This window comes from Montipora capricornis, chromosome 6 (genome assembly GCF_036669925.1).
Source record: "Montipora capricornis isolate CH-2021 chromosome 6, ASM3666992v2, whole genome shotgun sequence".
NCBI classification, from domain to species: Eukaryota; Metazoa; Cnidaria; class Anthozoa; order Scleractinia; family Acroporidae; genus Montipora; species Montipora capricornis.
This window is the reverse complement of record NC_090888.1, coordinates 19,756,258-19,773,757: the sequence shown is the minus strand read 5'-3', so window position 1 is coordinate 19,773,757 and position 17,500 is coordinate 19,756,258. Positions and strand designations below refer to the sequence as shown.

At 39.5% G+C, this 17,500-nt stretch overlaps 2 protein-coding genes across 3 annotated transcripts in view; one reads left to right on the top strand and one right to left on the bottom strand.

Annotated features, from left to right (window-relative positions):
* The window catches only part of LOC138051740 (ack-related non-receptor tyrosine kinase-like), a 23,010-nt gene extending 9,702 nt beyond the window's left edge, over positions 1–13,308 (top strand). Inside the window, exons 4-11 of the mRNA XM_068897998.1 lie at positions 210–487; positions 1,548–1,674; positions 3,368–3,520; positions 5,172–5,272; positions 6,583–6,674; positions 8,101–8,140; positions 8,305–8,354; positions 8,899–13,308. Coding sequence (XP_068754099.1) covers positions 210–487; positions 1,548–1,674; positions 3,368–3,520; positions 5,172–5,272; positions 6,583–6,674; positions 8,101–8,140; positions 8,305–8,354; positions 8,899–10,946 — 2,889 coding nt within the window. The 3' untranslated portion in view covers positions 10,947–13,308. The remainder of the gene's footprint in view (positions 1–209; positions 488–1,547; positions 1,675–3,367; positions 3,521–5,171; positions 5,273–6,582; positions 6,675–8,100; positions 8,141–8,304; positions 8,355–8,898) is intronic.
* A 927-nt stretch (positions 13,309–14,235) lies between these two features.
* The window catches only part of LOC138050329 (melatonin receptor type 1A-like), a 12,074-nt gene continuing 8,809 nt past the window's right edge, over positions 14,236–17,500 (bottom strand). The window contains exons 1-2 of one of the 2 annotated variants that reach the window (XM_068896685.1): positions 17,482–17,500; positions 14,236–15,417 (exon numbers count right to left, since the gene is read on the bottom strand). The exon at positions 17,482–17,500 is cut by the window's right edge and continues 102 nt beyond it. In XM_068896685.1, coding sequence (XP_068752786.1) covers positions 14,383–15,378 — 996 coding nt within the window. In that variant the 5' untranslated portion in view covers positions 15,379–15,417; positions 17,482–17,500 and the 3' untranslated portion in view covers positions 14,236–14,382. The remainder of the gene's footprint in view (positions 15,418–17,481) is intronic. The other variant, XM_068896684.1, reaches the window with a different exon arrangement.

Here is a 17,500-nt window from a genome sequence, read left to right as displayed (position 1 = left end):
GACTGATTAACCCATTGACTCCCAGGGGTTCCCCATTGACGAGTAAAATCGTCTGGCATTAGACAGAGTAAAATACTAAGTCTGGCCGGTTTCGGCCGGTTTGGATGTCAAAGGGTTAACCCTTTGACGTCCAAATGGGCCTAAACTGGCCAGCCCCTGGGATTCAATGGGTTACATATGCAATCCTTAACTTTTTTTCTCCTTCCCAGGTCACAGAACTAGCACCACTGGGATGTCTGCTTGCTAGACTAAGAGATGAACCTCACAACTTTGCCGTAAGTGGTCTGAGTGAATTTGCGGTTCAGATTGCATCAGGGATGGCTTACCTGGAGTCACACAGATTTGTCCATCGCGATCTTGCAGCTAGGAATCTGTTGCTGGAATCCTATGAGAAAGTCAAGATTGGGGATTTTGGAATGATGCGTGTGTTATCTGGGGAAGACGACCATTATACCATGCATCCCAGCGGAAAAATACCTTTTGCATGGTTAGTTTGCACATGAAAATAATTTAATGTACCATTAAAACTTGAGTGTAAGCCGCATCTTTTTGCCGAAATATTGGGCTTAAAATAGTGGGTGGCACTTACATGTACGTGTATGTATCATTGAGACCATTGCTTTCAGAGGGAGTAAACTGGCTGGTGATTGGGGTCACAAATAACGTGAAAACCCTTCAGGAAATGAAGATTAAACATAATTATTCTTTAACCTATCACTTCAACATTATCTCTCCACTGCATGCAAGAAAATACGGGAGAACTCATGAGGACATGCAAGCGGATGTCCATGTAACGTGACTTGATCCAGTGTGGCTACTAAGTAAACGTTTTGTATCGTTCCCTGAGCTTTACTTTCGCGCAAATATGTAATTTCAACTTTGGGCGTTAACAATGAAGACAACTGCTGTCAGTCAAGTAATTAAAGATAAGCTTTTAAAAAGTACATTGTATTTTAAGAGTTGATTAACTTCTTACGAACTACTGCCAACAAACAAACAACCATTTTTACCAGAGTTCTTTTTTCAAGATTTTATTTTTCTCAAATTCATGCCTGAAATTTGGGAGTGTAGCTTATCTAGCAGTGCGGTTTTTTGAAATACATAAGTGTTTTGGTAATCTTATGGCAGTCTTTACCTGTCTTAATGTGAAATAATTTTTTATGATGCATGCTCTTCATCCATGTTCTTTTGTATCTCTTATTTTCTTCTTGAGATGCAAGACAAACTACTGTAATGAGCAAATTAAAATTTTTACATGTACATGTATATATTAAGTTATCCAGTGTGCCTAGTGTAAGGAGAGAAGAGGCACATTAAAGACTGATCATACATGTACACGTGTATATGTACAGTACACTGTTGTTGGATTTGTGATACATGTACATATAATGTGAGTGGCAGATCTGTTTCACAGTCATTTACAAACCCAAGGCGAAGCCGAGCCATTTGTTTGCTCTTGAAAATAACTGCATTGTCTCCCTGAAAATGTAAACTGGCTTTTATGGCACTTTTGTGGAAGTCTTTCTGATCTTGTTTTGCATTTTAAGGTGTCCACAGGAGGTTCTAAAGTTCCGCAAGTTTTCTCATGCATCTGATGTTTGGGCATTTGGAATCACTATCATAGAGTTATTTTCTTATGGAATGGAGCCATGGCCTGGTTTGAATGGGGCTGAGGTGAGTGATTGAAATGGGAGCCAACTTTGGGGCAGTATGCTTCTTGCAAAGGCAGCAGCAGGCTGCATGGTTAAGGCACCAGTTTCTCTCTGACCACCAGCTGGGAAAATTTGTTCTACAATGTAATACGTGTAATTCCTGGTTGAAATAAATGTCTTGGCTACACTTGTAAATCCCATCAGTTGTGCTTTTACATGTATGACACTCTGTTTTGTCAGTTTGTTGAAATTTCTTTTTACTCATTACTTGGGACATGGGTTAATAATCATGACTATCATTTTACCAAAGAATTGACATTTCGGAAGGGAGAAGTAATCCTTGCACTCATGTGGACAATAAATATGGGTTATTGACCAAGCAGGAGGTCAAGATGGCTGGATATTGGCCAATTTCTTTTTTTGCTTGTTTATTCGTCTCAGTCCATAAACACAGACCTCACAGGGCTAGTCATATAATAATAGTTATTATTAAATTCTCAACCTCGGATAATGCATTTCGCATGCTGTGATTGGTTCACTCAATCTCGGTTATCAGCTCATATACCTTTAGTTTGACCTTATATGGTAAATGATTGCTAAGCTAAAACCGTTTTTGCCAGAAAGCGAAATTTCTTTCTGAATAAAGCCAAAAATGAAAAGAAACTTTTTTTGTAGAAACTTTGGATCAATTCTGCATTTAGAAGTATGCGAAAAGGCAAGAAATGTTTTTGTGATGAGCCAACGTCTGTCTGACCACAAGATATTACACAACATCGCATCTTCATCAAGTTTTTTCTATTTTGCTAGGATTTTCTCTCTTTTTTCGCTCGTACATGTATTTTGTACTTTCAAATTTTTGGAGTTTAAGGAATTTAATAAAACAATTATGCCATTCATACTTGTCGGATATGACACTGGTTATAGCCAACCCAGCGCTACGTGCCTTGTTGGCTATTTACCATCTCATATCCAACGTTCTCTCATGGAATAATCGTTAATTCTTAAAAATTTCAGGTGTCTAAAATTGAGATGCAGATAAAACTCCTCCCTTTGATCTAAAACCCACACTTCAAATATACATGTACAGTTTATTTCAATCATCAAGAACTTTCTTTCACCAAAACACATGAGCCCAACAAATTGACCTGCTGCCAACTGTAGATTTGTTAGTATCTTGCATATTTGCACTGGCAACACAGAAGTCATGGGTTTGAATCCTGTTAAAGCCACCTGAATTTTTCAGGTGCCCAAAAGGGAATAATTAGCAACTATTCACCGAAGTGGAGGTGGCTAGTGGTGGATATTTAACATGCCGTAAAGTGGCGAGGTACAAGTATCCGCCACTAGCCACCGACACTGAGGTGAATACATGTAGTTGTTTTAGTATACTACAGTGACAATTATGAGGTAATAGTATACCACAAAAAGATGATTTTAACAAATTTTATTCCTGCAAACTAGATTACGACATTTTCGCACATGAATTGCTCGGAGGTGAATCGCAAAGGATATCTGGAGTTTGAGTAGCCAAGCAGCGCGCACGTTCAACGCTATCCACTGTTTTAGTACATACCAAATAATATGTAATTTTTTGTATATTAAATTGCCCACATTAGTGCAAAGATCACTTCTCTTTTTCATCTACTGTATAACCTGCAATACATAGTATAATTATTTAAACTACATGTAGATTTTCTTATTTTTATACCGTGCAGGTCTTGGACAAAGTGGATATGCCCTTGTGTGACAGGCCCAAGAAACCTGATCATTGTCCAAGCGATATCTATAACATTTTGACATCCTGCTGCTGGGCCCATGAACCACACCAACGGGCCAGGTTTAGTGTTCTGAAGAAAATGTTGGAAGAGGTACAAATGAACAGCATTACAAAATTATCATAAATGATAAATAATTATTATATGGCTTGTGTTTGTAGCCGATATAACACGCGCTCTGATTGGCTAATTGTGACTGAATTGTAGGGCATTATTTTCCTGTAATGCCCACGGGCCGATTACGGGCTTGCAAAAACAAAGCAAAAGGTAATGAAAAAGCCATATAATAAACTACTTACTAACCGAGCTAGCTTGAGCCATACTGCGGAATATTGGCCCTCGGTAGTTTTTGTACGGACCTCGCTGCGCTCGGTCAGTACTGACACGACCGCGGGCCAATATTCCCCAGTACGGCCCTCGTGCTCGGTTAGTAAGAAGTTATTATTGGAGATACAGTGTATCACATGTACTTGAGCCTGAGTACAATGTACATGTGCATGTATGTATGTCACACTTTTGTAAGCAATCATTAATGAATGAATGCCGTATAGCACAGCTTTCGTCAACCGCAACACATACGTTACACCAGACAAAATGACATCAGTCCGACCTCCTCAACCGTTACCACTGCGATAATATGTACAGTACATATTAGAGGGACTTCTGAAACTATCACACGCATACTGCAAACTTATGTCAATATACACTGTAAATGTTGCCCACAGAATGTACAGGCCATTTCGGAATTGCGCAGGAGCTGGGGCGAGTTTCAAATTTGAACCAATCGATAAATTGACACCACCATATCAAATACATGTATACCGTTGAGATCGGCCATCTGTTCGAGTTTAATGGTTTTGGGTCAAGCAGAGACCAAGTTACGGACTTAACATACTAACTAAAAATCCATACAAACGTCTCTAATTTTGAGGCTGCATCCCCCAACACCATATTCATTGTAAACTCTTTAAAATGTATATCAGATTTGGGACAACTGGAAAATCCTGTCATGGACCTACTATTTGAAAGCACGTGTGGTGAAAATCACTTTGTTTGCCTATTAATTTTTTATGAATATTACAGAAATCGCAAGAAATTTTGAGAGTTTATATGGGTTTGGGGGATGCAGGCTCAAAATTTTAGACGTTTTTATGGATTTTTGACTGTGTTTTTAAGTCTGTAAGTTCGTACCTGTTCGACCTACACTGTAAAAGCATCAAACATGGACAAATGCCCAATCTCAATGTTATCTTTCATGTGATGGTGTCAATTTATCGACTGGTTCAAATTTGAAACTCACCCCAGTTTCCTGTGCAATTCCGGAATGGCCTATAACGAATTTACAGTGCTTACTACATGTAACTAATGTCAAAGACAGACGACCCCAAGGACAGACAGAGAACAGTACACAAGATCACATGCTGTGATTGTGAGGCCACTTTTATTGAGAAATCTGCAGGAACCTAAACACATGACTTACTGAACACAAAGGAGCAACTAAGAATGGTGAATGTTGCTGAACATCATTCCACCACAACATAGACCAGAGCATCACTATTCGTTTTAGTTTCCAACCATTGCTAGACTCTAAAGATGACATCCGCTCGGGTTGTGGAAATGTCTGTCACTGCCAAGTGTAGTCAGGTTCTTTCACCCAGGCGATCAAATTCCATTGAGGCATTATTATCATTTTAATTACCAGTACTTATTTTACTTACAGATTTATTTTTTGTTCTTCAATAAGGTGTACCCTGTAAATGCTGCTGCAGTCTACCCCTATGAGAGCAAAAGTCAAGGAAATCTGACTTTCAAGGCAGGAGATATTGTCACACTTATTGATGCCAGGTAGGTAGATACATCAGTGCAAAAAGTAATTTTTGTGCGAATATTCTGTTTTTCAGTAAATCATGTGTATCATATCACCCTTGCAGACAACTGTTAACTTACATGTACAGGTACACTAAGTTGTATATTTTCTTAGGAGTTCTCCTTTCTCTTGTATCACACTTTGACTACAGTGTTCATGACAATACTAGTTATTATTATTGGGTGTTAAAGATAGTGACAAGCAAGGATTCAGTGTATTACGATATACTTAAAGGGGTTAGGTCACGCAATTTTAGGCAATTTCAGCACTGATCAAATGGTCATAGAATTAACTAAAATATCAAAATAACTGTTCAAAACTATAGAAGAACCCTAACAAAACACAGGGAAGCCAAGAAGGGACATGGATGGACAAAACTGGAGAGGATTGAAATGGATGGAATTTGGGTAAATTTGAAAAACGTCGGCCCACCTTTTTTCAAATTTATATCAGTCTATATCAAAATGGCATTTACACAGCTGGAAAATCATTCTCAGTTGTTATGTGGCCTTGATTTTGCAAATGAAAGACTCGTGCTCTGCCAATTTGACGTTTAGAGCTCATAATTAACAAAATTAAACAAAATTACCTAAAATAGCGTGACTTAGCCCCTTTAATTTAATTAATTAAAACCCTTTGACACCCAAACCGGCCTAAACTGGGCCAGTATTTTACAGTAATGCAAGATGATTTTACTCGTCAATGGGGAACCCCCGGGAGTCAATAGGTTACTTGCTCTGTAAAGTGTATTATTTTGTATATTATTAAGTTGTAGTATGTAATGATAATGATGATGACGATAGAAATAATAATACCAATAAGTTAGCGAGTAACTTCTGAGGAGCCCTTTCATGCACTGTACTCTAATTCTGAGGTAACCTGGAACCTGATGGCAGGAGTTAAATCTCCTGCATTGACACCGTTGGTTTGAAGGTTGCACCATCATCGTCATCATTGTCGTCTCCAGCTCCACCTAGGGGGTTTGGGGGCATCCCCCCCCCCCCCCCCCCAGGAAACTTTTAAAATAAAACACTCAGAAACGCTGTTTGCAGTGTTTCTGGAACCCAATAATCAGTTTCCCAGGCAAGGCTGGAGTTCATTCTCAAATTCCACTCCAGGGAGCTGGGTTGCGATCCAACAAACACAGCTCACTTGCAGAGATACCTCGAGGATTTGAGGCTGGACCACTTTTTTGGGAGATGATTTCTCCCACCACAGTCCCAACCTTTTGTCTTTCTGTCACAAAAATGGCATAAAGTTGAAAATTTTGTGTTCTGTTCTTTTTCAGCCGTGATGTCGCTTGGTGGAAAGGACAGAACATGAGGACTAAACAAGTCGGAATGTTTCCCTCAGAACTTGTGGACAGTGGATTAAGACGAGGTAGGTTTAGCGGCCGGGCTCTCATAATGGCCTGGCCAACGCCATCTTGCCAAGATCAGTCACATTCCGCGAACGATTTCGAGTGTTGAACTGTTTTCTGCATTCTTTTGTACAATGTACGTGTTCATGAAGTATTTCTCACTTCAATTCATACCGTACCTTTTGTAAATAAAGGAAATCATACTGTAATAGGTACACTAATTATATAGATACTGATGAAATACTAGTAGGATTTTCCTTTTTACTACAATATCATATCTTGACCGCGCGCAGTGAAGATATTAATGTGAGGATATAGGTGTCGTTGTGCTAACTAACACGATTATCCAATAAAAGCGAGCTTCCCCTTCGTTGTGAGATACTTTAGTGCGGTAATATAATTGTTATCCACTACATAACAAATTTACTTTATGGCTCAATATGGCATGATCATGATTTCTCTTTCGTAACTTTCATACCTTGTTTCATGTTACACAACATGCGTTTTTTACCGGTCGATGACCACTTTTTCACCATTTCGAAAATGAACGAAACAAGTTGTTTTTAATCTGGACATTTCATCAGTATCTGCATAATAAACAGACCATTACCTGGCCGCTTTTGGGTATCCATCTCCGCCAAAATTCAAACTTGTTGTTCTTAAACCCAAATCTTGGGTAGACTAGACCTGACCACAATGGCGGCAGACAAAAGAAGTATTGTTATTCTGATTAGGCCTTATTGATTAGGTATTGTTAGGTTCGCTTTGTTCTTTTATTTATTCAATTTGTCAATTCAAACATTCAATTCGGCCATCCAAACTTTCAGTTCGGCAACTGAAACACTCAATTCGTCATTTGAACATTCAATTTGGCAATTCAAACATTCAATTTGTCAATCAAACGTTCAATTCGTTGCCTTACTGCAGAGTACCCTGCCACCTCGAAGCTATAACCTAAATTCGGTGGATACGCGGATACGCAGTGGAAACACCGAGCTTCGTGGATAAGCGCATACGCACTCGTTTTCCTTGCGTTCCCAATATTTCTCGTTTTTGAAGCGCCAAACAAAAGGAGCAATGGAGATTGATGTATATGTATTTCTCGTTCATAAAGCACGATGATCGAGTGAAAAACAATGATGTATCTTAAAGGTTCGTGCAAACGCTCGCAACATTGTTGGGCAACAAGACGCAACATGCAAAGGCGGGAAATGACGTCTCAATACACTCGCTAGTGAGGATATGGAAAATACGCAACTCAGGTCCCGGATGTAGTTTCGTATAAATTTTAGGACTGGTATATTTTCCAGTAAAACACTCCTGTCTATATAATAAATAGGAACACTTAATTGATACCGGAAAGAAACAACGTGCCTATTATGAGAGAAATGTTCATGGATATAACATGTTCAAGTCTAGTTCTAACATTCATTTTTCAACTTGCAGCTGTTTCTCCACCAAGTCTTCCAGTTTCACCAAAACAAAGGTATGTCTTGTATTTGCTGGACATTGTGTTACGTCTACTCATTTGTTCCTCGTTTACTCCACATGTTTCAATCCTTGTCCTTCAGACATTTTTTTATGGGATTCAAATGAAACTTTTTGACTTGTGCATTGATCTCTTTTTTTTGTCTTTTCCTGAATGTATAGAAATATGTCAAAAGCAGCAAGAAAAAAGTGCAGCAAGGTTACGAACTGTGGTAAGACCCTAGCCTGTATGCGTTTTCTTCGTCAGAGCATGTCATCAGAGCACCAGCTAATGTTCAGCAGTTAATATCAACATCCTGTGATTGCTGCAAGAAACCCAAGTTACGTCTAAACCTTAACGTGAGAATAGACCACTTTCATAAATGGCGACTGATTTCTATTCTATTGTATTTATGTTAATTGACCTACTGGCCTCATTTTGGGTAACATGTTCTATTGAATTTTGCCCATCATATCGAGGCTGGAAAGGCTTATTAGCATTAAAACAAGAGAGTATTTTATTGGGCCGCCATTATGAAAAAGGTATATAGCTCTGTTATGTATGGTCGTGAAATGTACAAAGATGTATCCTCTTAGAAAGCAAACATATACGCTCTGTCCTCATTTGTTTATTCCCAGCGAAAAGAACGGCATTTACACATACTTGTATACTTAAAAACCACACTCTTGAACTGAATTACGGTCACCTCGCCACCAGCAAAGCTGCCATCAAGAGTCATGTTTATGACTGCTCTGTGTTTCTGTTTTGTCATTCAGATTGTGGAAGTGTTCATATCTACGAAACTCCTGTCCTCTTGGATTCAGCAAGCTTTTCCACGACCAACAGCACTGTAAGTTCTTCACGGTCAAGTTTCTCTATTGAGAGTGACTTAACCTCTTCAATCGACGTTGACAGTGGCTACTCCTCTAGTGTAGACATTAGAAGGAACAACCTTTCATATGGTGAAAATAGCCCCGAACAGAGGAAAGGCCCCTTGGGTGCATCATACGAGAACACGAGCGTTGTGACTCCCAACGCCAGGGGCCCAGATATTGGTTATGAGTTTATGTCCCCAGCTTCTAGCAATGGCCCTATGTCGAGTCCCATTCCCATTCCAAAACAGATGCCTGGGGAACCAAGGTACGTCGTAAGGGAACACAACGTCCTGACTACCCCTGTGTTGTCTGCCAACAAATGCCCTCTGGATTTAAGCAGCCTTTCGGATTCTCAGTTCGATGCAAAGTCGTCAGTCTCACTCGCTTCGAAGTCTTCACAGTCGCTTTCAAAGAGCTTAGCACCGGTTTTTCAGAAAGTAGCACCTCCTTCAAAGAGTTCAGTTGCAAGTACCGAAGAAATGTTCGCTGTGGAAAGCCACACCTCACGGCGAGAGACGGTGGCAGACAGGTCGATTTCTAGTTCTTCAAGGACACAAGATGAAGATGATATTTATGTCGAGTTGTCAAGGCCCAAGCCAAATGCCACACCTGTTTCTTTGGGAAACACAGCCAACAGAACCTCTTCAAGGGATTCGTCAAAGCCCGACATTGAGAATCTATATGAGAACCACTTTCCTGAGAAAGGGCAGATGGGCCGAAACACCAAGAATGAGCAAGCCAAAGGCATGTCAAGTTCTCAGCCACAGGGCAACAAGTCAGCTACTGTATCACAAAGAAACTACTATGACAACCACAACTTGCAATCATCAAAGTCTGCCTTGAGCCCTTCAGACTCGCGTTATGATAACTGGAAGATATCAAACGGCTCGTTCGACAAGTGTGATGAACGTCAGTCTCTTTATGAGAACGTTGAAGTGTCAAATGGTGAAGAAAGGAGCCACGGGAATGGATCCTTTTTCAGGCCCGAGAAAAGTGAATCCTCGGCCGTGGTTGCTAATTTGAGACAGAATTATGAGAATTGCCTCCCCAAATCGGCCAAATCGAGATACGAAAATTTTACTCCAAAGCACTTGCAAGCTGGTGTTGACAACGTTGTTGAGCAAGAAAGCAGAGGCAAGATATTGGACGAGAAATGTGAAGGCTTGAGTGAATCTTTAAGAGAACTGATTTCACAAAACAGGGATGAAAACTGTGGCAGTGCCAAAAGGCTGTCGTGTTCACTACCAGAAAATTCTCACTGTATTGATGTGATTTCCGATAGCAATGAATCTATGAGAATGATCCTGGAAAAACGGAACCCTGTACTCAAGAATGCGGAAAGTGTTATTCTTACGGAACAAAGAAATTGTTCTGTTGAAGAAAAAACCGATCTTGTCCGTCAAGTGTCTTTTACTGGCGAATTTGGTGACGTCCATCCCGTGCCTCCTCCAAGAAGGAAGCGTGATTTGCGTTTAGGAATAATACCCTCAACGGAAAGATGGTCAGTTCCTCTCGATCCTGAAATCGCAAGTGTGCTGAGACGGCGGTACAGTGGAACAGCTGACACAACTAATGGCGAACCTGTCGTTCCATCTCAAATAAAACATATAGAAACTGAGAGGCCAGCTTTGCCTCCACGTGTCCAAGATAACAAGGTTCATAAAAATTCATATGAAAACGTCGTGTTACAAACTTCGAAGTCTACCGAAGAGGCGGCCTCAAGTTGCCCACCGGAGCTTCATTTGAAGAAGAAACAAACCACAGAAAGCGAAATCTCCAATGTGGCTAGTACTCGACCAAGAGCACACCATTACGAAAATGTGGACTTGATGAGTACATTACAGGTTGATGCCAGTGAAAGTACCGCGCCAGACCTTTGCGTCCCCCCTCCGCTGCCAAGGAAAATGTCGCAGAAGAATGGATATATCTGTGGTATCACACCAGGTTAATGGGAACACTAGTGCTCCCCAAGAAGAATCCACGTAAAATAATTTTATTCCTCGTTATCAATCGAAGCGTTCAATTGAATGACAAAAATTAGAGATTTCAAATCATTGGACATTTTAGTAACGAAACGTACTGTTCAATAGCATTTGTGTTCTGCCGCTCGCAAGACACTACTGTTAGTTAGTATCACCCATCTAGTGGACTAATGCAAATCCTGGATTTTAATTGGCTACGCTACTAGAGTAACGAAAAGCGTGACGCTTTCTTTCGTTTTCTTCCCAAATAAACATTTCTTCGACTTGCATTTGCTAACTCTATCATTGCCTTTTCTGTCCGACTAGTTTGGTGGTACTGAAACAATTAGACCTTTCGCCCTCGAGGGCCTCGGGTCAATAGCCCATTTGGGTAGCCCGTAAGGGCTACGGGTCTAATTTTTAATTAGACGATGTTTTATACAAATGTGGTAACGTTATTTAAAGACAATTACATTTGTTTCTTACTTTATGTAGACATACTTTGTTTTATTTATTAATTTTAATTATTTGCTTATTTACAATGCTCGAAAATGTGTCCATAGCTTCCTAGAAATACACTAGCGGTTGTGGAGGAGTTCGTGGAAAATACACGCAATATTCCAGGATCTCCTCGGCTTCTATCAATTTCTACTCAATGGCCAGTTTACACGAGTTAATGAAAATGGCTTTTTGCATTAGGTCATTTAGTGCTTCATGTAAATAGCAAGGAATTTTATCGTTACTATTTCTTTGTCAGTCAGAGAAGTTAAGAAATGATAAGTAATATAACTTAGAGGCTGTGTCTCTTAAGAGTGTAAGTTGGCGTTTTCAACTTTTTCCAAGGTTATCAATGAAATAATTAGTTTTTGTAACGAAATTGAAAATAAGCAAGGAAAGGTTCACCTCATTTTCGTTGAATACCAATTAAGATGTTAATTATTTTTTAATGGATGGCACGTAAACATTATTTTTATTACTGGTATATTTTAGTGAGGCTGTTTATTTAGAACCTCGACTCCGCAAAAAAGTAACTGGAGGAAATAATCGTTCTAACCAAGTTAACTTGATTTTTCTTTCAAAAAAATTGTTCCAGAAATAATAGTTTGGGGACGGTTAGTTTCCCTCCAAATTTCCTTGGCGCAGGGATTTTAAATACCGAACGTGTTATTAAAAACAAAAATTAGCGATTCTGGATTTCATTCCTTCTGGGAACAAATGCTCTTTTTGAAAGTATGCTTGCAAAAAATTCGGTAATTGTAATTATAATTTCCTGTGGGCCAAGGTTACTTATTTGTTGGAGAGGAAATTTGCAGTAAAATGGGAAGTTGACTTTTCTTAAGCAATGGCTGCTTAAACAAAGCCAACATCTCTCGATGTTAACATTTTTTTATTCTCACATTTAGTGTTGATGTAACTTATAAATAAGTCAACAATACGAGTAGTTTTCAATAGGCCCGTTTCGTAACGGTTGGACTGGATCTAGCATGAAATGGAGGCTAATGCGGGAAAATTAATTTGCATTTGAGAAGATTTGCCCGCATTAGCCTCCATTCCATGCTAGATCCAGTCCAGCCGTGAGAATTCGAAAATGGTCTATTGAGTGTATCAAAACGTTTTAACCATTCACACCACAAGAGTTTAATGAACCAGTGAGATCAGGGGAAAAAAAACGAGAGGCCGACTTGAAGCTCGGGGAAACTTGTTCAAGTTGCTGCCACGGCACATTATTTTCTCGTTCCCTGGTTGGTGTTAAACATGGCACAAATCCGAATGCGTACTGATTAGTTAAGGAACGGAGTAACTCCGTTCAAAACTCAATTTTTTTTTACAGCTCTTTAAGAGTACAATTCTAATACTGAGTGTTAACTTTTTTTCCGATAAAATCTTCATAAAGGAGTCGTCTTTCCAAGCGTACGAGTGCAATTAGAATGAAGGGATACTCTGAGTCCTTGGAATAGTGTAGTCCAGTACTTTAAATGCAATTAGGGCATACCGTATCCTCACGTAATGAAAACAGAACACGTGATCGTAAATGAAATAAGAGTGTTAAAAGTACCCGTAAACTCTGTTTGACTTTAGTGCGTTTTCGCGATCCTCAGTATTCAGTTAAACTCGGTTTGAGTCGGCCACGTCTGGCTGATAGATCTTTGGTATTGACCAAGCGTGACTTCGTGTATTTATGGAGCAAGAGAATAAAAGCGTAAAAGAAAGGGGCTTGCAGCAATTTTTAAGGACAAGCCTGTGAAAAACTCGCTCATTCCATAAAAATTACACCGACATCGGGAACTTGTTAGAAACGTTGGAATCAACATCAAATTGCAACCTTATGTGAACACTAGTCACGGGGGTGGAGGAGGAGAAGGGAGTGTTGTCGCAGTCCAAGGTTTATCCGATCTACCCCCTTGGACAGATTAAAATGGAACAGAAATGCCCCCTTCCAACTAAATCAAGGATAAAGCTGTGTGAAGGCCAAAAGGTGCCATTTTCCTATCATTGATTTTGTGTGAAGGGGTGGTGTCAATTTTCCATAAAAAATTTAGTCTGTCCAAGATTCAATGTTGGACAGATTAAAATGGAACAGAAATGCCCCCTTTTCCCTTAATCAAGGATGAAGCCACGTGAAGGCCAAAACGCGCCATTTTCCTATCACTGATTTTTGGGAATTTTCCATTTAATTTTCCAAGACTGTAGTAGAGCGATCCAAACCATAAACCGTTTTTTACCGTGATAAAAGGATCAGTTTTAACGAAGCAACTGCGCCTCTCGCATCAGTGCGCTTTGGTCAACTTGAAGAAAGTAGAGTAGGTCGCTCCCTTGCTTATTTTCTAAGCTAGTGCTGGTTTTCCAAGGCTTTGGTGTCTTCGATTCCACTTCTTTTCTCCCATCTCAAGTGGACCAAGGGTAGTAGAAATTTTCCTTCAAGCAGAGCTTGACGCCACTTGAGAAATAAATCCTTTTCAGTTTTTCGTCGATCCACCCCTTGAAATTTACATTAAGGAAGTACTTTTCGTCATGGTAAACACTTATTATCTACCCTGACGTCACTCAGGAAAAACTCAGGCGAAATACCCAAAGATGTATTCCACAAACAAAAACTGCTGCTGTTTTGTAAGCGCTCTGAAGAGAACGTTGCTACAGCATGGCTTTCCCTAGGGAGAGGGTACAAAATTGCACCTTATCGGAAAATTTCGGAAAAATACCGGTTACTTTGGATCGCCTCGAGACTTCGGCTGTAGTTTGTTTACTGACAGCTGATGATAACTCCGTGGCTTCCCAATTTGTCCGTATCCGAACTTCGACATTTTTAATAAAAACTCATTCTTCAGATTCTATATGATCAAACATTTCATCTAAAAGTGTATATTTATGGATCTCAGTTGAATTGTGCTGTCTTGTCCAACTGCCCTTAAATTGTTGTAACATCTCATGCATTCGAATTCTTAGCCAAGGTGCAACAGCTAGGCCACATGCGATAGTATTCCATCCTGAAAGTCCTGTTGAGGACTCCATATATGATTGGATTAATCACAGCACTTATGGAAACTAAGAAAACATCAGAAAGATACACTCGTCTGGGCAAAGAGTGATTTCCTGTGACGGAGTCAGTGAATTCAATAACGAACACTGGAATCCAACAAACTGAAAAGCCGAGAACAATTGCGAATAATGTTTGAGTGATGCGGATTTCTTCGACGCTAAGCCTTGGAGGTGGAATATTTCGATTTGTGCAATCCGCGAAAGAAAATCGTTGTCGATGTTTCTGCACAATCAAGAAAACTTTAGAGTAACAGAAAATGATCACAGTGAATGGGAGAACGACAATTACCAACCCAAGGAAACCGGTGTAAATATTGTCAGTGATCTGGTTATGGAACTCTAACACACAGGTTATTTTTTCGGGATGAAAGTGAAAATATCCCCAGCCAGTAATTAGAGGCAAACCAAGCAACAGTGCTGCGGAAGACATAACCACCAGCAAGGAGAAAACTACAAACTGCCTCGTGAAGATCCTGCGGAAGAGCCAAGGTTTTACTACGCGGCAGTATCGGTTAAAGGCTAGAAGGGCGATCGTTTGAAGGGACACAAAGGCTAAGAACAGAACCATGAAGCCGTGGATGGCACAAACAACAGCTGAATATCTCCATTCACCCACAAGAAGCACACCCCAGACCAGAGGCATACAAAATGCTGATATGGCAACATCAGACACAGCGAGAGCGAAAACGTAAAGGTAAGTGACACTTCGAAACAGGGGATTTTTATAGAAGATCAAGCACACCACAAGGTTGCCGAGCAACGCCATCAAGTTGATGAAGAAGTAGAGTGTCGTTTCTAAGGCATACTCTGCAGTGCTCCGAGACTTCAAGATTGCTTTAAGATCTTCATATGGATTTGCTGGCCAAGTGCTGTTCGATGCCATGAGGACTTTCGGAAATGCGGAGGGATGTCTGTCAAGAATCTGAATCAAGAATCGAGAATCAAGAATCATGTCTGTCATAGATATAAAGATAACATTATATTAAATGATTCCTAACATTGGCATTTGCAGACAGTACCGGCATAATGAAAGACACAACCGCCTAAGGAAACATTTTATTTCCTAAACCGTCTCAGGAAATTTCCTTTATTCAAACATTAAACGGAAATTAAAAATGTTAATAAATTCAGACCCACGAACGTTCGAGCCGTGAAGTACGTCAAAGAAAGGGAAAGCAAACAAAACACGGATAATTTTTATGAGCTCGTTTTTCTTTCTTTTTTTTTTAAATTAGAGCACCGGCATTGTGGAAATTTTAGACATTGATATCTCGATACATATTTTATTTATTATTATGTCTTCTTCTTGGTGTGAAGACAAAAAAAAATTTGCAGCCACTTTCTTGAGAAAGAGGAATGCGACATTTAGTATAATTTCAATGTACTTTGAGGCAGATATGTCCAGAAATCAAAGACGATTTTCGATAAGCGTCAAGAAGAGTTCCTCGGCCCTTGCTCATTTCCCCAACATTTCATACAACTATGGGCATTGTTTTCAACTTGGGAGATATGAAATGCTGCTTAAAGGTTGCCATAAATAATCGTGACCGCCGGCTTCATTATCAGTTATAAACTGACAGTCGTAGTTCAAACAGCACCTCGCAAAAAGCTAATTCAGTGTGCGCCGGTTTCCCCTGATATAATTGTATAACAGATAACTGAGAGACTTTATTCCGGTTACTTTTTAAAACCCAAAGAGGAACGTAATAATTTTTTTATTAAAACAAGGGTCAAGACAAAACGGTCGGAAATAGTTGGATCATTGGTTGAAGGCATTTTCTTTAATTTGAGTGTCTACGTGACTTTTTTCAGTTTTGTCCTCAATTCACTTCAATTCGTTTAACTTACATTTTCTGTATTTGAACAAGAGGGCATATTGTGCAAAACGGCAGTTTATTCAGCGATTGACGCCCGCATAAGTTCTTACATCATCCAGCTCGAAGATTCCAATAAACTGGGTTTCCTTTCCGACATGGCTTGGCGTATCATCGGAGTAATTTTTTTTTTCACCGGTAGAGCTTTGATAAAATCATTTAAAGGCGACATTTTTTTTCAGAATGACAATCACCAACCATATAGAACTTGAATTATGTTGCCGAACGATTATCTGAGTCAAATGTGCTTTTTCTTTAGTGATTTGGAAAACTGTGAAACTTTATAATTATTGTTCATAATTTTTTAAACGGAAGTGAAAAAGCTAAAATGCATGAGAGAAATAATTGTTTTGAAACATATCAGTTTGCGTTTCCACACAGATAAACCGACCAATCGATGCCCCTGCAAGTCGACTACACAAAATAATTGATATAAACATACATGTACGAGCAAACTACTAGATTTCTACTTCTCCGTTTTACTGTGCATAATATTTAAAGAAAAGTTGGTTTACTTTACCCTTTGATTGGGATTTAAACTCTTTTTTTTTCTGGTTCACAAAACTTCAATTTGAAAATAAATTTACTTTACTAGTGCCGCGGTTGGTGTCACAGCAAGGTCTTACAATGTTTCCCTCTTTCGACTTAATTTAGATCGCAAGGTCTCTTTTGGCTAGGTGACAGTAAAACGTATAGTCGTCCCCTACAAGCCTATAGGTCCTAAAAACCTGGAAAGGCGTTTGGTGTTCTATGAAGCTGATGGTCTGGACCAGTAAGCGTCAAGGGCATCGGAAAAACGCACCCATGCAGTTGTTTCAAAACAGCTCCGTTTACAATTATAGCCATCGTAAAGGCTTGGCTTTTTCCAATTTACTTAAAGAAAGGAGCGCAGCTGAGTTTTACGATTTTCTTAAAAGAGGAAAGGCATCGAAAAAAACAAAATGAAGCACTGAGACATCTCATGAAAATTTTAAGCAAATTTGTCAGTTCTTGCTAATATTACACGGGCACGGTGAAGGGACGAAAATTATAATCCCATACAAAATTTATGAAATTAAAAGAAAAGAGCGTATTATTTGGCTTTTAAGCCCACTTTCTCCTGGTAGACTAACCTTCAGTGACAGGAATTGC